This window comes from Lepisma saccharinum, chromosome 13, assembly GCF_977018435.1.
Source record: "Lepisma saccharinum chromosome 13, izLepSacc3.1, whole genome shotgun sequence".
Taxonomy (NCBI): Eukaryota; Metazoa; Arthropoda; class Insecta; order Zygentoma; family Lepismatidae; genus Lepisma; species Lepisma saccharinum.
In genome coordinates, this window is record NC_139241.1 from 46,623,736 (window position 1) to 46,647,776 (window position 24,041).

The 24,041-nt window shown below is 39.0% G+C and overlaps 1 protein-coding gene across 2 annotated transcripts in view; it reads right to left on the reverse strand.

Moving 5' to 3' along the window:
* Positions 1-12,124: 12,124 nt before the first annotated feature.
* Positions 12,125-24,041, reverse strand: part of LOC145996938 (LIM domain only protein 3-like) — a 191,054-nt gene continuing 179,137 nt past the window's right edge. For both annotated transcript variants that reach the window (XM_083133522.1, XM_083133521.1), the window contains exons 5-6: positions 22,670-22,811; positions 12,125-12,641 (exon numbers count right to left, since the gene is read on the reverse strand). In XM_083133522.1, the coding sequence (XP_082989648.1) occupies positions 12,474-12,641; positions 22,670-22,811 (310 nt within the window). In that variant the 3' untranslated portion in view covers positions 12,125-12,473. The remainder of the gene's footprint in view (positions 12,642-22,669; positions 22,812-24,041) is intronic.

A 24,041-nucleotide genomic window follows, 5' to 3' on the forward strand; every position in this document is an offset into this window, starting at 1 on the left:
GTATGGTCTAATATCTCTCTGTTGGTTCGAAAAATCAAAGTTAAGTTTGCACTAAGCTTTGCAAACTAAATACTTATATGCCTAGCATATAATCCATGTCACTCAAAGAAATTAAACTTCTTATAATTCAACTTTATCACTCTATTAAAAACCCGAGCCCGAACTTCAAATGCCAGACAAAACACACTCGTAATTGCCATGGCAACAGCTCTTAACAAGATTAAGTATATACAGGTAGTCACTATCCTGACATTATCAGCGATAGGTAAATTACAGAAATTAAGATTTAAGAACAATAAAGATTTGTACAAGAGAAAAGGTAATTAATAACAATAAATATTAGTTCAATGGGAAAGGACGTGTCAATATGCAGTATCTGGGAGCCAAGTACTGAATTCTCGACGCGTGTTACTCATTCCTTCTGACATCTTGGATTCCATGTAGATTTTTCAAATGGGAATTGTGTCAAGTGACCGACCAAAGTCATGTGAAGTGTTCTGAAAAATCGAATGATGAAATCAATTTTAATACATCGTTGGTCGTTTTCAAGTTATTGCATGTTACATTAGGTGCGAATCTCACTTCACAGAACCTGTTTACTATGATGCCCTTGTTTTATCTATTCTCTCGCAATCGTAATTACCAGTCCATATGCACGGGAACGCTCTATTCGTGAATCCGGTTGAGAATGGTTAAACACAAAATATTAATTCATTCCTGCAACCTCACATCTTTAACCGTAACTACCCAAAAATAAGTCTAAAGGGTTAAAGAGCATGAGGGAAGAATTTCCGCGTGGCCGTCCTCTCTGCGGCGGCTAGAACACTGTTGCCAACTTAGCTCTTTCTGAGCCAGGTCTGGTTCTTTCGTGCACTCGTTTGGCTGTGAACTGGGATGCACACCTCCCTGCCCCACTATGGTGCTATCACTCTCCACGTTATATATAGGCCAATTTTTGCCATAAGTATACATTTTGCACGGCATATTGTTATATTTGCTTCGTCGTCCCTCCCCTTCTTACCTCCCGAGTTACTTTTTTTATAGCGCCTTGGCTGACGTGAAGAGGACGTAATATTGTTACCCGGAAATCCTTCATTTCTGATTTCATACAACCATCGGTGGATTATTGATGGGTGATGCCGCCAGATCTAGACGGTGAAAAACTAAATATAACTTGCCATCACTTTCAAGCTAACGGCAATAACAGCGCCCCCACCCCCACTCATTTGACACCTAAAATTACCCTAGAAGGCACTTTATACAGTTTCGTAAATATAATTCCTTGAAAGTTTATACTCAATTTACGGTGAAATTTAGCTCTATTATGCGCATCAGGTTTGGCAAAACTGCCAGGATGGACGTAGGAGGAAAGGAGAAATGCATCGAGCTTATGGAAGTGTTATTTGACTTGTTCTCTTGGGAATATCAAACTTCCGATGGCATAGAAAAAGATATGAACGGAAAAGGGACAGACTGAAGTAGTAATTGACAGGCGGATAAGTCGAAACTTCCATTTGATTAACCATAACTTGAAGTTGATTCCCCATAAGAAATACATGGGTTTCTGAAAATTCTTATTCATAATATTTTTCAAACATCGTATCTAGCTTAATAATTAACTTTTAAAAACTCTTTCACTTGCAACACGTGGAGAAATTCATACTCTCTTGAACACCGGCGATTTTCTTCAGTAGCATTGCCCATTCGGGCGATATTGAAATAAATGCAGCATTGGTGCAAAATTGTCACTATTCCCCTTAAGTAATGTGAGCAGGGTAGCCACTCAACTGGCCCCTGCCGCCCAATAAAATGACCAGCGAACTGATGACCCAAATGCGCAAACACAGCGTAATGAGGCGGCGCACCATCCTGCTGGAAGAACTCTGGGAAATCGCCAGCTTCATATAAGACGCGTGTGAGGATGGCAATATGCAGGGATAATTTGAAGCAGTCAAAGTAGCATCGACAAAAACATGACCAATTATCCGTGTATGGCATATTCCACAGCAGACCATGACTTTCGTTGCACCTTGAATCCTATTTGCTTTAATCCAATGTGGATTTATGTCGGTTTATTGTACTTTGGCGACTGACCGCTGCATTCAAACAATAAGTTAGCTTCGTCACCGAATTAAATGCAAAAGTTGGGTTACTTTCAAGTTATGCAGGACCAACTCGTAAAATCGAAGACTGCGATATGAATTATAATCATATTATTGGTCTTTCCACTTAGAGCTGCCAAAACCATGGTTGCTGTTTCCCCATTGGTTGCTGTTTTTGGCGACCACGTTTTTCTTTTTCACATATACGTACTTCCTGTTTGCCTCGAACTTCCGTTGCACTCCGTCCTCCACAACGTAAGATAGTGTCACGCTCTTCTTTGGCCAGTGCAGTCTCGTTTCACTGCATAACAAGAAATAAGCATTGGTGAGTAACATGCAAAAGAACTGCATTATTTATTCTTAACGTCCAGTGACTTGAAAACGATATCTTAAAATATATTTAACCGTTCAATTTTTCAGAAAAGTTTGCATCACTTTGATATGTCGCTTGCAACTATTGCCATTTGAATCCAAGATTGCGGACGGAGTGTACAGTGTCTCTCAAAAGTTTTAGGACAACGACATTTTAAACTAGGCAACCCAATTTACACAAGGCGTTGGTGGGTTGCGTGTAGAGTTAGGCTCAATTTCAGGGTTGCCACATACACAATAGATATTTATAAAATACGCGAAAAAATAAAAACAAGTATTATTGTATAAAATTATTTAAAATATCACTATTATATCGCAATTGACAAAATTTATTCTCAAAGAAAAAAATAGGTTTTCTGGTATTTCATCGCTGATGAGTCTACAGAAAGGAAAAGAGGTGAGAGAAAACGAGAGGTGACAAAGGAGAGCAGAAAGAGAAAGCGAAAAGAGAAGAGGAAAATTAGAGGAGAGAAGAAAGAGAGGAGAGAAGAGGAGATTGGAAGAAGATTCTAGGAGAGATGAGGAAAATGGAGCAAAGAAGAGAAAAGAGGAGGAAAACGAGATGAGAGAAGAGGATACGAGAAGAGGGGAGTGGAGAGTAGAGTAATGGAGAGAAAAAGAGAAGAATGAAAAGATGAGGAGAAGAGTGAAGTGGAGTCGGAAATCTAAGAAAGGGAAAGGAGATACGAGGAGTGGGGATGAGTGGGATGGAGATAAGATGCAAGAAAAGTAGGGAAGACGATATGAGATAAAAGCAGAGCAGAAGGAGGGGAGAGAAGAAGGAGAAGAGAAGAACAGAAGGAACTGAAGAGAAGAGGTAGTTTCAGAAAATATCGTCTCAGCGTCAAGAATTGATGCGTTGGTTAAATTATCGACATGAAACATTCAATAACATTTTGAAATGTATTGGAGAATGTATTAGATCGGTTCGAAATGCCTTTTGGGTTCTTTCAGAGGAAGATAAAATCTTCCATGTAAGATCTTTGATTTTACCTGCGATTATACCACTAAAAACATGAATGTAATTTTAATATTTATAAGAATTCTCCCATTTTTGTCCACCTCTCCGTTGAAATGGAGATTTTGTAATTTAATATTTCCCCTTCCCCCATCGTTAATTCCAAACTGAATCATTCCGTTTCACACGGACAATGAACACAATGGGATAGGTCTAAAACTTACGAAAATTTTCTGCCACTGAAAGGGTTTGAACCTACGACCATTAGATTGACAGTCCAGAACGGTAAACACTACCCCACAAGCCTTCGCTCCTGAAAGTAAGTAGAAGGAGCTGACCAATGTGAAATGTAGATGCAACTCTCCTCCTACATGCAATGTGCAAACAATACTTGTTTGTAACAAAGAAAACGAAGGTAGTACGACTCGGCGAAAACATTTAATGGAGAATTGCACATGATGAAAACTTTTCATTCGATATTTGCGGAGGTATCCTTCCATTGAACTCGAGTGGAAAAGGGGTAAAATTAGTATGTAATGAATTGCCACAAATATAAATACTTATTTCATTAATATTTGTCAATGTCTTTGAAGCAGTACACAATTATAGTTAGAGTATCATAATTCACGATCTTATACATGAAAATATCCCTTTGAACGTGTGTCAATTCATTTATTTGTTTATTTTTTTTATAAATTCCATATGCAGAACAATATAGCCACTATACACTACTATTACAAATAATGTTACCATGCTCTTGTTTGATAGAAGGGGATTTAAAAAAAGAAAGAAAAGAATACCTTCTAAGGAGGATCGAACCTGGGACCGCAATCAATGCCTTCAAGAACTCTAACCAATACACTACGCCCTTTGTTTCCTTTGGAGCAACAGTTCTTAATTATTCTGTCGCGTCAATATTGTAAACGTTATCCTGCAAAAAGATGTTTAACACTCTGATATAGCTCTGTACTTCTAGAATTACTCTATACACATGCATTTGAAATTTAACTCTGAATTTATTTCTTCGTTGATAGTATATCTAAGCTTGTGAATATATTTTATTTGTATTTTTATAACGGTTACATGAACATCTACGAAATAGTTCCTTATAATAACCTCCGGTTGACTAAGTTGCCAATATAAACACATGGAATACAGATTGTCTTCGAGCTTACATTGTTAAAAAGGAGCGGATACTCATATTACTATCCCGATACTTATTCAATAAGGTTTCTTGTTTGTCAGACATTATCACTTAAACTATTTCATGTTGAGCTAGTGCCCAACTTGAAATCTATCATTCTTCAGATTCTCTTTAAAATTCGACTCTGGTCACTTGTAACTTGCTGGGTGCAGACACTGCATCGACAGTGGTTTGCGATAAGAAGCGGCCTTGAATAGCGTGAGTCACTTTGAACGCGAGCAAGCTACGATACCAAGCTTGTCTGCCTTTGAAAACCAAGTCATTTTTTTCACCGTTTCCGAACGCGATTGCTATTGTAGAAGTATATATTCTCTCAAAAGAGCAAGAGCATTTATTTGTTTATTTTTTTTATAAATTCCATATGCAGAACAATATAGCCACTATACACTGCTATTACAAATAATGTTACCATGCTTTTGTTTATAATAAAAGGAGAATTAAAAAAAAGAAAACCTTCTAAGGAGGATCGAACCTGGGATCTCTAGCAGTCCAACCGAGAACTCTAACCACTATTTTTTTTTTTTATAAAAAGGAAATACCCCCTACACGGAGGTATCCCCCACCATTCACTCTTTTTCTCACTTTTACACTTTTCAATTCTTACATATTTCTTTGTTTCTTATCAACTGGACGAACACAAATACCCATGCCTTACCCGGGACTCGAACCCAGAACCCCTGGCGTTGTAGCGCGCTCTGCTAACCACTTTTTTTTTTCAAAGGAAATACCCCCTACACGGAGGTATCCCTCACCATTCACTCTTTTTCTCACTTTTACACTTTTCAATTCTTACATTTTTCTTTGTTTCTTATCAACTGGACGAACACAAATACCCATGCCTTACCCGGGACTCGAACCCAGAACCCCTGGCCTTGTAGCGCGCTCTGCTAACCACTTCGCCACGGAGGTCGACAAAACCACTACACCACGCCCTTACCTTCTATTAAAGCAACAATTTTTAGGTATTCTGTCCCTCCAATATTGTAAATGTCGTTGGGTATACATGTAGTTGAACTTTTACTTTAATTTTGAATTGCTTTCTTGTAGTATAACAGATATCTTCGAGAAATAATTTTCGAAGTGATGAAGAAAAACGAGAATATTGGTAGTTGCGAATGTGAGTTATTTCTTCTAACTTAATATTGTGATTAGACATTATTAATGGAAAATATCTAGAGGCTTGAACATTGCAGGACGATATTCTTTTCCTGTGATACTACAACAGACGAAATGCTTGTTTACTGACGCAAGTCTCGTGTTCAGAACAGTCTTATGAAATGTATTTGATCTTTGCGTAAGGTAACACGAAATAATTACACCGTTTGCGAACTACCAAATCTGCGCAACGTTAGACGTAAACAGGCGGAAAATTTTATTCATAAAATCACTTCACATTTGACAGTATTCATCAAGAGAGACTCGTGGGACACTGTGTTAAGGTGCTGGAGGAAATCCTTCTTATTTTTCTTCCTGGAAGAACAACAATTTTTAAAGTAGAGCAACAGTCGTTCCGCCTTTTCTTATTTCTTTTAACTTCTTCCACATTCCTTTAATTGGGTTAAAAATAAATAAAAATATTGCTTGCATTTCTGTCATTGGCGTAGACCAGGCCCATACGCAGGATTTCTTTGAGGAAGGGGCCAGACCCAAATTTATATATATATATATATATAAGAGAGAGAGAGAGAGAGAGACAGATATTACAAAATAGTTCAAATAGTGCAAGCGCCATTGAAAAGTCATGATAATTCTATGTTTAGAAAATAATATATTTATAAATTAAATGTTGCGTACTAGGAATTATTATCACAATAAAGAACATGTCTAATTGTGAGTTAAGAAAAACAATAATAAAGAGACATCTCGCATCACGATTGCAGTTCGAAAAAGTCGGGACAGGGATTGGAAGTAACACACTGTCCTGACTAAATCGGTAAATCGGACGTTTCCTAGCCTTGCATTAAAAAACTAAAACAATCCAATATTGCACCCTGAAGACTTTTGCGCAAGAAACAGATTCATTTATATAAGAACAAAATTGAAATTTTTACACATTTCTAAAATCGACGATGTTATTTTCGTAGTTACTGATAGGTTCACATTTAATTATTTCAGGGTTCGAGGGGGCATGGACCCCATGTACCCCCCCTGGGTACTGGCCTGACGTAGACAGTGCGAGAGAAATTTTGGAGAATCTTTCTATTAAATTTATTGTTTACATCCACCTTATGCTCAGATAGGTTTAGTGACAATCGTGAACTTTTCGTTTAATAGATAATATTTGGTTTTAAACGACGGGAGAACATTGATCGAATTTCCTTTCTTGCTCTTTTGAGAGAATATATACTTCTACAATAGCAATCGCGTTCGGAAACGGTGAAAAAAATGACTTGGTTTTCAAAGGCAGACAAGCTTGGTATCGTAGCTTGCTCGCGTTCAAAGTGACTCACACTATTCAATGCCGCTTCTTATCGCAAACCACTGTCGATGCAGTGTCTGCACCCAGCAAGTTACAAGTGACCAGAGTCGAATTTTAAAGAGAATCTGAAGAATGATAGATTTCAAGTTGGGCACTAGCTCAACATGAAATAGTTTAAGTGATAATGTCTGACAAACAAGAAACCTTATTGAATAAGTATCGGGATAGTAATATGAGTATCCGCTCCTTTTTAACAATGTAAGCTCGAAGACAATCTGTATTCCATGTGTTTATATTGGCAACTTAGTCAACCGGAGGTTATTATAAGGAACTATTTCGTAGATGTTCATGTAACCGTTATAAAAATACAAATAAAATATATTCACAAGCTTAGATATACTATCAACGAAGAAATAAATTCAGAGTTAAATTTCAAATGCATGTGTATAGAGTAATTCTAGAAGTACAGAGCTATATCAGAGTGTTAAACATCTTTTTGCAGGATAACGTTTACAATATTGACGCGACAGAATAATTAAGAACTGTTGCTCCAAAGGAAACAAAGGGCGTAGTGTATTGGTTAGAGTTCTTGAAGGCATTGATTGCGGTCCCAGGTTCGATCCTCCTTAGAAGGTATTCTTTTCTTTCTTTTTTTAAATCCCCTTCTATCAAACAAGAGCATGGTAACATTATTTGTAATAGTAGTGTATAGTGGCTATATTGTTCTGCATATGGAATTTATAAAAAAAATAAACAAATAAATGAATTGACACACGTTCAAAGGGATATTTTCATGTATAAGATCGTGAATTATGATACTCTAACTATAATTGTGTACTGCTTCAAAGACATTGACAAATATTAATGAAATAAGTATTTATATTTGTGGCAATTCATTACATACTAATTTTACCCCTTTTCCACTCGAGTTCAATGGAAGGATACCTCCGCAAATATCGAATGAAAAGTTTTCATCATGTGCAATTCTCCATTAAATGTTTTCGCCGAGTCGTACTACCTTCGTTTTCTTTGTTACAAACAAGTATTGTTTGCACATTGCATGTAGGAGGAGAGTTGCATCTACATTTCACATTGGTCAGCTCCTTCTACTTACTTTCAGGAGCGAAGGCTTGTGGGGTAGTGTTTACCGTTCTGGACTGTCAATCTAATGGTCGTAGGTTCAAACCCTTTCAGTGGCAGAAAATTTTCGTAAGTTTTAGACCTATCCCATTGTGTTCATTGTCCGTGTGAAACGGAATGATTCAGTTTGGAATTAACGATGGGGGAAGGGGAAATATTAAATTACAAAATCTCCATTTCAACGGAGAAGTGGACAAAAATGGGAGAATTCTTATAAATATTAAAATTACATTCATGTTTTTAGTGGTATAATCGCAGGTAAAATCAAAGATCTTACATGGAAGATTTTATCTTCCTCTGAAAGAACCCAAAAGGCATTTCGAACCGATCTAATACATTCTCCAATACATTTCAAAATGTTATTGAATGTTTCATGTCGATAATTTAACCAACGCATCAATTCTTGACGCTGAGACGATATTTTCTGAAACTACCTCTTCTCTTCAGTTCCTTCTGTTCTTCTCTTCTCCTTCTTCTCTCCCCTCCTTCTGCTCTGCTTTTATCTCATATCGTCTTCCCTACTTTTCTTGCATCTTATCTCCATCCCACTCATCCCCACTCCTCGTATCTCCTTTCCCTTTCTTAGATTTCCGACTCCACTTCACTCTTCTCCTCATCTTTTCATTCTTCTCTTTTTCTCTCCATTACTCTACTCTCCACTCCCCTCTTCTCGTATCCTCTTCTCTCATCTCGTTTTCCTCCTCTTTTCTCTTCTTTGCTCCATTTTCCTCATCTCTCCTAGAATCTTCTTCCAATCTCCTCTTCTCTCCTCTCTTTCTTCTCTCCTCTACTTTTCCTCTTCTCTTTTCGCTTTCTCTTTCTGCTCTCCTTTGTCACCTCTCGTTTTCTCTCACCTCTTTTCCTTTCTGTAGACTCATCAGCGATGAAATACCAGAAAACCTATTTTTTTTCTTTGAGAATAAATTTTGTCAATTGCGATATATTAGTGATATTTTTAATAATTTTATACAATAATACTTGTTTTTATTTTTTCGCGTATTTTATAAATATCTATTGTGCATGTGGCAACCCTGAAATTGAGCCTAACTCTACTCGCAACCCACCAACGCCTTGTGTAAATTGGGTTGCCTAGTTTAAAATGTCGTTGTCCTAAAACTTTTCAGAGACACTGTACAACATAAGTCGGCAATGTAGTGCTTGGTCTGTCTCCTAGATATCATGAATGGTTCCATTCATGTCCTATAATATCTGTAGAAATTATATGGGTGATTCCATCATTTGAATCACCCTGTATATTGTTCGTATGTGCGTGAGAGAAACACAGTGAAAGAGAAAATGAGGGATAGAGAAAGAGAGAGAGAGAGAGAGAGAGAGAGAGCAATAGAAAAGTGTGTGTGTGTGTGTGAGAGAGAGAGAGAGAGAGAAAGAAAGAAAGAAGGATATAATGGAAACAAAGAGTGATAAATGAGGAGAGGAAGTGTGAGAGATAGATAGAAACCGAGAAGAAGAAGGTGTGGAAGAGAGAAGAGCTTATTTTACTTCGCTTTTTGCCACTTTTGGCTAATAGCGAAAATGAGTGATGATGTGATGAACACTCACAAAGAACACCCATGCCTGGATTCGAACCCGGGACCTCTGGCGTCGTAGCGTGTTGTGCTAACCACTCCGCCACGGAGGTCGGTAGAGAAAAAGAGATAAAAAGAGTAATGCTCCTTTCTCACTCCATTAAAATGTTCCCGCTTCCACAACTGAAAGAACTTAGAAAAATAAAGATCTATGATAATTCTGTAGACTACTCCACAAATTGGCCATGAATTTTTAACACAAGACTTTTTATTTGAAGATCTTAGCTTACGTCAAGTACCTCATGAAATCAATAACGCGAAAATATTCTAGCAGGCCGCTAAAAGAATTCATGTTTCTTATCTGAGATCTCTCACCGATACACTGCTGAGCATGTGCTCGGTATAACAAATGGGAACGTTAGGTTTGAGAAACCAAGGGGGAAAGATTGACGCGATTGTGAACGAATTTGAATATTGATAATCTGTGTCAAAGCTCCTCCGGTGTTCCACTGTACGTATTAACAAGTAGAACTATCTGTCCAAAGTTAGAAGCAAGACCAATAAAGAAACAGGATCACAAAGTTCCCATGCGAGAAGATACACAACAGAGCCACCTACCAAAAAGTTCGGAACTACTCTTTTGTGAGACTATCTTGGGATATTTAGCCAGGATACGCGAGGGTTTTTGTTGTTTCTGAATGATAACAGTTTTATACAATTATTTTAGCGCATATTAGTTAACTTAGATTATCCTTGGAAAAACTTAATTGAAAAATAAACACTATAGAACTGTGGAAAAATCCTTCCCTAAATTTTTATAAAATTTTGTAAAATCTGTATACCTCCACTGTGGCACATTTTGGGAAATTATGATTTTTCGAAACATTGGTATAAGCTTGAAACCTGAAGTGAGATAAAATTTTCTCGGAGAACGAAAGCTTCTTTCAGAAAAATCAGAATAAAATTAAAATTTGTCTTAAAATTTGGAGAAGAATTCCCTAATTCAAGTTCAAAGGTTTTGCAAATTATGTGCTCTTGAAGATCTTGTAGGTGAAAAAAATATTTCAACATTACTAAAAGCCTCCCTGATGGTGTACTGGTAACGTCGTCTCATAAATTGGTCCTGGGTTTGATGCACAGTGGAGGTGCATAGTGGTTCGGATCGCACTTTAAACTGTAATTCCAATCTCGATTAGCCTATCTGTGCATAAAGTGGACTTAAAACCCAGCTCAAAACAAAATAATATTAAAATCTCGTTTTATCTGTAGTTTTAAGCCCTTGTCATATTAATTTACAGGCCTTATTTGGACTGCGATGACTTGGGAGGGGAGGTGGGTGTTGTGGTGTACTCTCCCCTAAAGAAACTTAAGGAGGTACACACAACTGCAAAAGTAATAGAAGGCGAATTGTCCATCATTTTCATTCAGTTTTCTTTCCACAATGTGATCATTGATTGAAATTAAAACTTCAATATGCAGATGACAGTGTCTGATTTGCATCAACAGAATTCCATTCCTTAAAACAACACAGAATATAAAATAAACCAGAAGGAAGAAAGCAACCTTTAAAATGCCTACTATTATCATTGCCGTTGGCTGTACCTGTCCGTGGCTCATTGCAAGAGGACATCCGACGTAACTCCAACTGTTTGGAGAAGACTCAACGTTTTGTGGTAAAACTTGTAGTTGCGGAACTGTTGTTTCTTTGCAGGCATCTTGGGATGTGCACGCCCAGTCGTGCAGACGAGAATAAGTTCTTGCAGAGTCCGTGAAAACATTCAGAGCAAGAAGATCTTTCTTCTGTTAAAAGATCGACGCAAAACTTCAGGCGCAAACTTGCCAGGGAATCAGAAAGAAAAGATTTTGCTGAAAAAAAAACTCTGCCCTATCTTTTTTCACCAATCTAACCGCATTCGCACAGTTGATGCGTGGAGACAGAGCAGCTGATGAAAGGGGACCCGGGGAGGAAGCAGTCCCGTTAGCACAAGGAGGGGGAGCGTCTTTGTCAGCTCATGACACTTGACTGATGATGCTGAAGAACGTAACCTTTTCTGGTCTTCCTACATTGAGGCATACTTCAGCGGCAACTTTCTCAATTCAAGTGTGACGTCTTCACTTACCGCGGAACAAAAGAGGTGTAATTAACCCCTTAACGGTCACGTCTGGACACTCTCCGAGACAAAGACTATCCCTTACTTTCTGCAAGACTAACCCCTGTAAGATAAAACAAGTTTGGCACCTCAGAAAATCATCAGAAAGCAAGTCATTAACTCTTGTTCTGGCTATCAAGAGCATGAACAAGCAGAATACATTGGTCAAGCAAAAATAAGTCCTTACAACTGGCTGCAAGAACACCATTGGGGGATAACACTCGTCACTGTAATAGCCTAGAAACAATTGCTCATCACAACTTTTATTCCTTTTTGGTCTCGAAAAAAATGATACACTCACAAACTTTGGAATAATTACTTGATCACGTTTTTATCGTTCTGTACAGAATTAGGCAACAATGCACGTATTGTTGAGCCACTTTGGCAGTTTCTACTGCATTGTTATCGTGTTTCGAGCTCAGTTCTTTTAAAGTTCTTTCGCTTCCATATTTACACCAGGTAAAAAGAATCAATTTGCTCTTAACGCATGCGCACTGAGAGTTTTGCACAAACAGCTTTCAGAGTCCTCTTTCGGGTTTTCGGGTAACCATCCCCTAGCTTTGGTCTTTGAGCATCTTTAGCCAGCGATTCCTGGATGTCCTTCAACTGCTGTTGCCCATGTGAAGTGTAGGTGTCTTTGGTCCGTTCTGGCCACCGGCCATGTTGTTGTTGAGGTCCCCAAGATTCCCTTGTGGTACCGGGTTCGCTGCCCTTCCAATGCTCGCTGCGGCCCCGTTTAGCTGTCCGTTCAAGTGTCCGGGAATTTGAGGCTGAAAGGAGAACAGACGCTTATTAATGTACTGAAAATAGCAATCCACTCACATTTACAACAACGAACAAAGTATTACAAGGAAACTGGACATATTCCAAAATTTAACATTTCAAATTTTACGAAGATTTTGATTGGTTGATTTGGAAATGACGTCCACGTCAGCACTTACAGTCTAGGAACTACCATATAATTACTATTATGTATAAAAATGTATTTTGAGATTTTCTTGTGTAGGTATTCTAATTTTCAGACGAACACCTTCAGCTTCAAGACGTCATTTTCCAAGATGGTGGATATATTGCAGAATAATGCTGATCTTGGTATCGAAATGTTAAAGAGGTCGATAAATTGTTATTGAAGAAGAAACGTATTTCCCTGCCCAAAACTGGAATGTTTGCTGAGGAAATCTTAAAAGTTTTAATGCACATCAACACAAATATGCAATGAAATTCCCTGTACATAAAAAAAACTATGAGAATGCAAGTATGGTGGATTGATGGGCAGGTGCCTTTCGGTAAAATAACGGGTCCCTTTTAAAATTCATTTATCCGTTGAAGACCAATATAGTGTGCAAATCCTTGTCAAAGCCTTAAATCTCAACAATATCTTACAACTAAAAATCTCCACTGGTGAAGTTTATCACCGTACAACAATGGTTGACATCACTCAGCGGATGAGATATAAATAGTAGGATTCATGCCCGTTTCGCCCATTCCCCTCTTCGCCCAGTACCGAAGAACTTGTTTTATTGGCCCAAGCGATAACCCGCGCCAGAACGAAAGTACAGTTTCGCCCAGAGGGAAATGTGAAAGTAAAAATTCCCAATCGTGTAGAGCCACGAGTATGCGAGAATGCCTAATTTCAATGGCGTTAAACACAGCCTTTATAATGCGCGAGGAAGCATCGACCTGCAATACCTAAAACAGTAGAAGATTTGCCTAACCTAACCTCACTGGCTAATACTAACTAACTCTCTAGCCTTCTTAAACCCGAAGGTTCATGGCTGCAACAACACAGGCCTTCCATCTGTCCCTATCCTGAGCAAGATGCATGTGACGACCTCATGGGCCAGTGGCTTGTTCACTGCAGTTGGTCAACCAACAGGGTGAAATAAATGGTCAATATTTTGCTCTGTCGGGATTTACAGAGCTGTCCTGTCATGGCTCCATGAGCGTCCCACAATTGGCAGAGGTGGGGTACGGTTGGTGGACTACTAGGTGATCTTCCCAGCTAGATCCGAGGGATCAACGACAGGTGCGGTCCTCCATTCATATTGGGGATTTGGCGTAGACCTGACAACTCTGCACTGTAAAAAGATATGTCAAGAATCAGCAATATGAGGCCATGGATGTTCTCAAGGTAAAATATTCCGGAGGTAAAATAGTCTCCCGTTCGGATCTCCAGGCGGGGACTACTTTGGGAGATCCCTGGACTAAGGATAAGATCTACACTGGCTAATATTATTGTTGATATTGTGTTTGAACTGTGTATTCTTATGTAAATGTATATGTATTTATGTTATTAATGCATTTAACAATGCGACAAGGCTCCCCTTTGAAAGCCACACCTGATTTGGTTTTTTACTTTCACATTTCCCTTCGCATTCAACCCATCTTTTAAAAATTCCCTCTGGGCGAAACGGTAACGGGTGAAACGGTACTTCCGTTCTGGCGCGTGTTATCACTTGGGTCAATAAAACAAGTTTTTCGGTACTGGGCGAAAGGGGAATGGGCGAAACGGGAAGACACGAAATAGTAGTGGCCAGGTGTGTGTGTGTGTGTGACATCACAAAACCGGTGATGAATGAAAAGTGTAGGAGCAAGTTAAGAAAGGTCACAGAATATGAAGTTTATCCAAGTGATATTGTAATTGCAAATGACACATAAATACAAGTACAGTACAAACATCTCCAAAATTTCAACATGAAACAATTGATTAGTAAATAGTCAGGTGTTAATTTCATTGGTAAGAAACATCCTGTTGTGAATAAACCACCTTGCATCCTACTTTGTTCCTGATTTTTACTACTACCTTGCTTGTCAGCCAAAAATTAATATAAAATGTAGGACAATTAGGGTGTGTTCTAATGATTCTACAACAATTGCAATTACTATACTAATTCATATCAGGTTCTGTATAGCTGTTGGTCCCATTCCCTTAATGGAATACAATGTGTGCCTCTATTGGGTGTGGCTGGCCTAGCGGAGAATATTCACGGAATGAAGTGGTCACCGCATTCTCCTGATCTCAATCAAATAGAGAATAAGTTGATTCTGGAAGACATCTAGCACAGAGATCGCAACCAATTCATGAAGTTCAAAGAAAACCGCTGGAGGAAGTCTGTTGTCAGAACCTCACAATTATCTTGTTCTGAGTATGTTAAACCAGCGACAATCGATATATCTGTTCAAATGTCTCCTCCATAGCGAAGTGGTAACGTTGTCGCGTTGTAATCCAGGGGTACAATACCGGGTGGAGGCACGTAGTGGTTCGGATCCAACTTTAGACTGTAGGTACAGTCCCAATTAGCCTTACTGTGTACAAAGTGGACTTAAAACACAAACTCACTCACTTTGTTAGAGGCGGGCGTACCACATATTACGTGTTTAGATACTGTTTGAGAGGCAGATGTTTGGCTGTTTTTTTGTTTAGTTTGGTTTTGGTACAACTTAAGCTCATGAAGGCAGCGTTCGAATTGAAGAAAATGCATGAGGGGCGGAGGTGGTCTTCAAAGTCTTCTCTATTAGATTTTGAGATTTTGTTTATGAGTACTACAGAGGCCTCTGACAGTACGATTGAATTACTTTTCGCATAGGCTCAAAGCAGGCACGTATTTAGAAATATGTTTCGAGGGGGGGGGGGGTCCGAACCAAGTGTCTCAACAACAATAATAATGTTTTAATGTGATACTAATTACAACATATAAATTAATATTGTATTATTATTACATGAATAGGTAAAGAGACGGTATAAGAATAAAAATATAACAGCATATATTCATTGTGTAGCTTACCTGTAGTTAAGATCGGAATAATTTATATAAAAACAACTGCTCTGGCAATGAAATTAATGCCAAATACGTGAAGAATTGAATATTTATTGAATAACAAAAACAATGTTAGATGCAGTTGGAGAAAAGTAAAGTTTGTGACTAATATTTTATGCACATTATTATGAGTAGTAGTGTGTATAAATCTTTGTAATGTCATTTGAAGCTGTATGATCCCAATATAATCCTTGCCTTCCAATAAGCTCAGAGGAAATTAATAACCATCGATTATACAACAAATGCTAAACAAGCATATTATAATTATTTAATTTTAGTACTAGGTAATATTTTCCGGGGGGCCGGATCCCCCATACATTGCAATGTATAAACAATGCCTGGTATTAATGCATGGGAAAAATCGCACTGGTTTACCACAAAGCATGAGATAAATATTATATGAACAACTTGCTTAAATTTATAACAATGATAGAAAGTTACATAATATTTGAAATTGTTTTAACAACTATGAACTAGTATATCTTGCATAGGCGTTTTTATTTGAAGTTTGAACCAATCAAAAATTGAAAACTCTGTCAATTCTTGTACGTCCATTTGAGTCCCTTTAGTGGCTAGTGACATAAATGAATATAACATAGGCTAATCGAGACTGGACCTACAGTATAAAGTGGGATCCAGTGAACAGTGTGCTTCCACCTGGAATCGAACTCTGGACCTCCTGATTACCAGACGATCTGCTGCTTAAGGTAGATACGTTATGTAGGGATTGCATTGGATTCTTGTTAATTAAAGTCACTTTTCTGCCACTTTTAGCTAATCGCAACGATGAGGATGAGTCATGAAATTGACGAAAGGACACTCCTGCCCAGGACAGGATCCAAACCCGAGACTCTTTGCGTCGTAGCGCGCTGTGCTAACCACTCCACCACCGAGGTCCGCGACTTTCACACGACAGATGTGGAGCTTCAGAGCATGAAAATGTGCATCTCGAATACAATGCGTGTGTGCATTTAACATGATAATTACCTAAAACACATCGGCAGATTTGGCTCAACCCCCTCCCCATCCAAATTTGCACTTATTATCACCCCCATTCGTTCACACACCCTTCCCCATTATCCTAGCCCTCGCTAAACCGTATCTTTCTCGGTCGTTTCCACCTGATCAATAACTCCTCAACGGTGCCGAGGGGGGAACTCGGAAATAAAATACGTATTAAGTACGGGCCTCATTAGTATATAGACTGGATGGATTCCCCAGGACTTGGCGGGGAGCGGGGGGGGGGCTATTTGTGGTGGAAGAAAGGAGAAAAAGAGATTCATGGCTTCGTGAAAGAAAGGATGAAGGTGGAGTGGCGAAAAATAAGGTATGGGGGGGGGTATCAAAAGTTTCGGCGGTGATCAAGGAGGCAGTGTTTGTGGCGTCTTTTGAGAAATTATTTCTCTTTTTCTCATCTGCTGGTGAGAGTCGGTTGAGAATGGAGAAGGATAATATATTGAGAGAGAGGCGTAAAGGAAAAAAAAACAACTTTCTTTTGTTTGGCGTGACTGAAGATTGTTCCTAGTCAATCTTTGAGATTAGCTTCTTTTTTGGGAGGGGAAGGAAAACTTTTGCAGCGATTCTCTGGACTCCCTCCCATTTCCTCGAGCGTCCATTTCCGGTATTGCTTTTACGTATAAACTAACGGTTTGGAGGTTTTTTTTCTCGCTTCTTCTTCTGCAGAATGGAGTTTGCATGTTCTGTTAATCTCGATCAGTTCGTTTCAATTTTACTGCGCTCTGATTGGCTGATATGGAAGAACAACTTTTTGGCCTTTGAAGCGCAGGTGGGGATGCTCGTTCGTGCGAAACGGGGTGCGGTGACGGGTGTCAATGTCATTTCCGGAATGGGTTTACTTGTATTACTACGCCACGGTGACTTCTTCTGTTTGCATTTCTATTATTTTATACGTCGATCAAGGGGCCGCGGGTTCGATACCGGTGGAGGCACATTGCACAGTGGTTCGTATCCCACTTTAAACTGCAAGTACAGTCCAGATCAGCCTATCTGTGCATGGACTTAAAAACAAGAACTCGATCAAATAACTCATTCTTATTCGTCAATGTCCAGTCAGTTTTGGTTAATCGCAACGACGAGGATAAATAGCAGGGTTGTTTAAGGTCCAGGAAGCTAAAAATTCTAATGGCTTCTATTGGGTTCCGCTGCAGGAGCAGGGTTGACCGATTAAAAGTACAGGGACGGCCAGCGCTGCTACAACCAAGGGAAGGAACGCGCGCGAGAGAATGGGGCTACATGGAGAGGGGTAACGTGACTGCAGCGCTTGCGTTTCGCCCATTTCTACCATTAGGAACGGCCTTATTCCTTAGACTCTCGATTCAGCCAACACCTGGATTAGTCTTTCATGCTCACAAGTGGATAATTGTTTATCGTCAGGTCCGTATTCGATCCAAGTTCCGTATTGTTTCATTTCAATACGGAACTTGCACCCTATTTAAACTAATTCGGAAAAAAATGTTCGTGGACCGTATTGAAATTGATCGGGAAAAAGGTTCCTGGACCGAATTGAAATACTTCACAGATAAAAAGGTTCTTTACGGTCCAGAACCCATTTACGCTTCCTGATTTTCTCTCCTGGACCGGAACTGAATTGATTTAAATTTCTGGACCTTTAACAGCCCTGATGAATAGTCAGAGGTCCCAGTTTTGAACAAATTATTTATTCATCCTCATCGTGGCGATTAATCTAAGGGGAGAAAAGCGACGTAAAATGCACGAAACTCAGAGAGAACGATGATAATATGAAATTGTTGAAGACAAACTCTACTTCTAACATCCATACTCAGTCCAGGACTCGAACCCAGAACGCGTTCGGCCACCAAGGCACCAGGACGGCTTTCTATGTATATTACATCAGTTCCTAAGACCTGAGCACGAACAATATTTGCACAATTTATAAATTTACGTATAGGTGATTACAATAATAAATGTAAATAAAAAGACACACAAGTTATAAATTATCTAACAACATTTCTCGATGGGATAGTGGTTACGTCGTCGCTTTGTAATCAAATAGCCCCGAGTTCGACCCCCAGGTGGAGGCACATAGTGATTTTGTTCCCACTTTCAACCTTTCTGTGCATAAAGTGGATTTAAAAACTAATTTCATTTCATATCGTGATACAATAACCCATGTATGGACATGTGGATATATCAGAAATTAGAAAATCTGCGTCTAAAATTTCTTAATCTGGAAACAAGAGAGCGAATGACATTTTCGGAACGCACTGAAATTTCAACATCTCTCCCACGCAGTACACGCTCAAAACTGCGTTCATGTGGCCTAACGATGCTCTGGCGCCGCAGCTAGTGTAATTCTCTGTGGGAGGTATGAGTTCTGGGTCTTGTCCATGTGTGTTTGGCATTTTCTCCTCATTCTTTACGTCACTTCAGCATCATCATTCATCCTCATCGTCGCGCTTGCATTATATAAAAGTGGCAGAAAGGCGACTTAAAATGAAGACCCTTATTATTAGGGAAGGGATTTTAAGGTTTAAAGTTATGGAAAGGGAAAATAAGGTTCTGAAAATGTTTTCAAAAATGTGCTGATAAAATTCATTTATTCAATGCTATCTTTTTCTGCGCCTTCTGTATATAATGCGCGCGGACCGCATAGAGAACTGTGGTTGCGCGCGGACCGCATAGAGAACTGTGGTTCTGCCGATTAGGTTTTCTTGAGGTTTGTGTTTTCCCTCTTTGGTTTTGCTACATTATTATTGGAACTATTGGGGCTGCAATGATTATATTATACCATTTCATAGCTCTCGTTCTGTTCTACAAAATGAGACCAAAGGATTTTATGTAGCTGCTTAAAGAGTGGAAATAATTTATTTTTCTGTCCAATTTTTAACAAAACATTAAAGGAAAGGAAGTAAAAAGGTGCTGAAGAATCAAAGAGGGGATAAATGTGCTAATCTCACGAAAAGGTGCAACAAGGTGTGTTCAGTTGATTTGATTTCATGTCCTAAAATACATCTCAAACGATCTGTATGAAAACAGGTATATTTTTGGAAAGGTGCTACACCTTAAAATCCGTTCCCTATTTATATATATATATATATATATATATATATATATATATATATATATATATATGCATGTATTGTAAAGATAGGTAGCGCTACCCCCCGCAAATTGTGATATGTAATATGCCGTGAAGGTAGGGCCAGACAGATTCTCGATCGCAGCCATTCGTGAATGTTACACCACGCTCCAGCAGCCGTTGCCCCAAGGTGACCCATTTTATAAGATGCTGAGTGAACCTCAGAGCCGCTTTCATACAGGAACATTGCCGTAAACTTTTCCACATGAGATCATTCACCCCGAAAATCGAACCTGGGTCTCCAGCGTGGAAGTCAGACAACCTACCGACTGGACCAGTGCATAAGGCTTAAATTTGCACTGTTTGACTCTCTAGTACTATCAGTTCCCGAGATATTCCCCGCACAGCAGCCATACTGTGACGCAGTATTCTGACAGCACCCTCAAGAATAGAGTACTTGTTGCATCCCAGCCACTTTCGTACCCCAAAAAGGTCCGTCTCCATTGTCACTGGATTTAATATGTAACCCTGTTTGTGCTTCACCTTCAGAGGCAACAAGCAAGTCGTGTTTCCACTCGTAGGTCGCCACCAACCAGTCCCCTCCCCCCCTACGCCATAAACGCAATTTTCCTTGCCAGGGGATCAAAACTTCATCTCGGAGTCTCCAGGAATGTCGGATTCTGTTACAAAGCTCATTTAATTAACATCAGGACGGGCTTCACTCCAGTTGGAGACTACTCGAACCTTAATGTACAATATTAGCAGCCAAATGGGCTTCCTTCATTGCGCTCCAAAAACGGCCGCAATCCTGGTTGATATGGCTGACTTTTGCGTGCTTCTTACGCGTAACTGCTCGCACATGCTGCAGACAGACGTTTAATTTAGGAGTCGGTATTGGATTACAAGAGCGGGGCTTCATTTGACAAGGCCTTAATTCGTGTGCAGGCTTACTGAAGGTGAAAGATTGCCCTTTGTACGTCTAAGAACGCCCTTGGGCTAGCTGGCCCTCAAGATCAGGTAATTTCAAAGTCCGCCAATCACAGCGCGTTTCCTTCTCTTTTCATTGGCAGTGGTATTTCAGCGTTGTCCAATGTACACACAGAGAGAGGGACAAAGAGAGGTAATAAGATGTTACACACACACAAGTTTGTCAACCCAACCAAACGAGGACGTAAGCACGAAACTAACATACCGAGGACATAGTTTAAAATTGCTCGTTTGTGCTCAAACACACCATTATTTTATATACGCAAGAAGTAGGCAATGGGTATGAGAGAGTATTGGAGGAGTTGTGTACTTTTATTTTACGTCGCTTTTCTACCCCTCTGTGTTTAAGTGGTCACATGCATTTTGGAATAAACTTACATCATGCCCAAGACCCTTGCTTCAAACGCTAACCAACCTACCAACGAGTAGGAGTTTTAAGAGCTGTAAGCACTACATCTAGCTTAATAAACCTTTAAGTTTCTTAAGCTAGATGTGGTGGTTACATCTGTTAAAATTCCTACATGTGCATAACAAGACACGTCTTAAAAAATCAACTAGATGTTGTAAGTGCAAGGGAAGTTGGAAAATTTAGTTGCAAGAGCATCCTCGGATCTACGTTTGGGAAACTATACACGCATTGCTGGTGTGTTAACATAACATACACATATACTTGTCTACACCACCAAACGAGGACGTAAGGAAAAACAATCACACATCAACCGATGCCTCGACTTCTGCTGCTGACATCTGTCGACAAATGACCCATTTATTTATTATAGAGTGTAGGAATCTATGTTTTTCTTGCACATGCGCATCACGTGAAAATTGGCAACTATCAAATTGATGCGCTTCAGAAGTGCACCGAGATAGAGAGGGGGGGGGATGGGGATCGGAAGCCCCACTTAATTAATTTGTACCAGTTTCTTATGCATATGTACAGTATCCGGCAATACAAGTGGGACACCTAGATGATGCAATACTCGTTTTCCTGCTGTGTTGCCTAAGTCCATAGCGATAAATGGATTTTAACAGCAAATATTCAATGGCAACTTCTACCACCGCCGTAGAGTTATGCAACACACAACACCTTGCAGGAAAGTTAGGATCTAGGTGTCATATTTTTATTGCCGGTGAGTGTACATTCAAAAATGGTTTTTAAATTAAGTAAACTCCCCCTCCCCGCAAAATTCCTCTGTGAACAGAAAATAAACTGTATTGTTTGAACCAACCAAGATATGCTTGGTTGACCTTCAACGCATCTGTTAATTTTGATTAACTTATCTAGTATTACTGAACAAGTGGACCTGATTAGTAAAGAAAATTGACATACACTAATGAATGATCATTTACTTGCTAGTTTCTTATTTTTTAAAAAAATGGTCACCGGCACTCATTTTTTAGATATCCAATACACATACATTAAACATATATTTTGTGTTAGCCCACACAAATGTTTATATCTGTGTGCGTTAAGGTGCATACAATTTCATATTCTACTGGGCCTCCCCGATGGCGCAGAGGTAGCGTCGTCGCCTTGTAATCAAGGGGTTCCGGGTTCGATACCCGGTGGAGGCACATAGTGGTTTGGATCCCACTTTAAACTGTAGGCCCTGTCCCAATTAGCCTTACTGTGCATAAAGTGGACTTAAAATCAATCAATCAATTTCAATCAATCAATTGCAATCAATCAATCAACCAACCATATTTTATACTTTTCTACACATAAAACATTTCGAGAAAGTTTTATAATTTGAGAATAGGTCTCATATTAGGCTGCAAGCACTTTCGACGTGTCCTTGGCACAGATGACCACAAATCTCAAATTTCGTTATTTTTAAAAACCAGCAGCAGAATTCAATCATTTGTTTGTCACATAACTCTAATTAAATTGTCTTAAAGCTAAAGCGTTTGGACAGGTAAATACGGATTTTACCGGCAGATGGCTGGTCTGTCGCTTAATGTGTGCGATGCTGGGTGGATTGTACGCCATGTTGGCGAAGACCATTCTCTCCTCGTAGTCATATTCGCAGAGGATCTTGTTTTCGCACAAGTAGAACCTGTCCCCTACGCAGAACCTGTAAAGAGAGGAAACAATGCATTAAGTAAGACAATCGCATAAAGTTATTGTGATTTATTACAGAACAATGACACAGCAGTGGAATTCTAGTAGCACGTTCATTTCTTACTTGGCGTTAACAAATTCTGAAGTTCGAATTCGAAGTAATTTTGTTCGGAGTTAGAATATACTGATTTTGTTACAATGCATTCACTGCTTATAAAAATGAAAATAGAGCTCCTTGTAAGCCGCTGGTTTTTCGAAAACTGATTCGTGATGTTTCGCCTGACAATGCACGAAAACCAACGAACACTGAACATTACAATGACCAGTTCTTCAATGACTAGTTATGTAAATTCAAACACGTTTGTAGCATCTATTAACATGATGGCGCTTTTCTTTAGGTCATATTTGGACCACAATATTATATTAAAAAAAAAAACATTTTTCATATTATTTAAGGCATTTATAACAACATTTCACAAAAAACTGTTAGTAAAATCAAGTCTGTTCCTTTTTTTGGGGGGGGCTATTTCCTCATTTTCTCAAAACGCATTACGATTACGCGAATTAATATAACTGGAAAGAAATCAATCTTTGTTAAATGCATACTTTCTTTTTCCACGCAAAAATATTAATTCGGTTCATAATGTCAATAATGAAGAGTTTGCCTTGGTCAACATTTTAATGTTCTATTTTGTGACATGATGAGAATAAAGTGTGTGGGCTTTGCTTTCTGAGTATTTTCTTACCTGGGCGATAGCATCCCTCCTTCCTCCCCAACTTTGAGCACTGCTGCCCCTTTGCCGAAAAATCCTGCGGGCACATTTGTTCATTATATACTCCAAAGAGTCAGAAATGTGACGTAAAATAATTTCCAATCTAAAAACATCTTAATTACAGAAGGGTAAAACAGATTTTAAGATATTACCGTGGATGCATTCATGTGAAAATTTTATTTACATAAAGTAAAATAACAGCAATTGCAATAGCTAATGAAGCCATAAAAAAATATCATTCATGAATATTGAGGGTACATGCGGTAGAGGACCATTGTTGCAGACAACAAGAACTCCATAGATACAAATCTCAGTATTAGCACAAAACGAGAAAAATGATTGGTCCAGCAGCACACATTATGCACTCAGGGGCCGCTTAGAATCAGCCAATCACGTAGCTTGATTATCGCAATTAACGAAAACAATGTCCTAGCTCGTATGCATTGGTACGTAAGCTTATAAAAACTGAA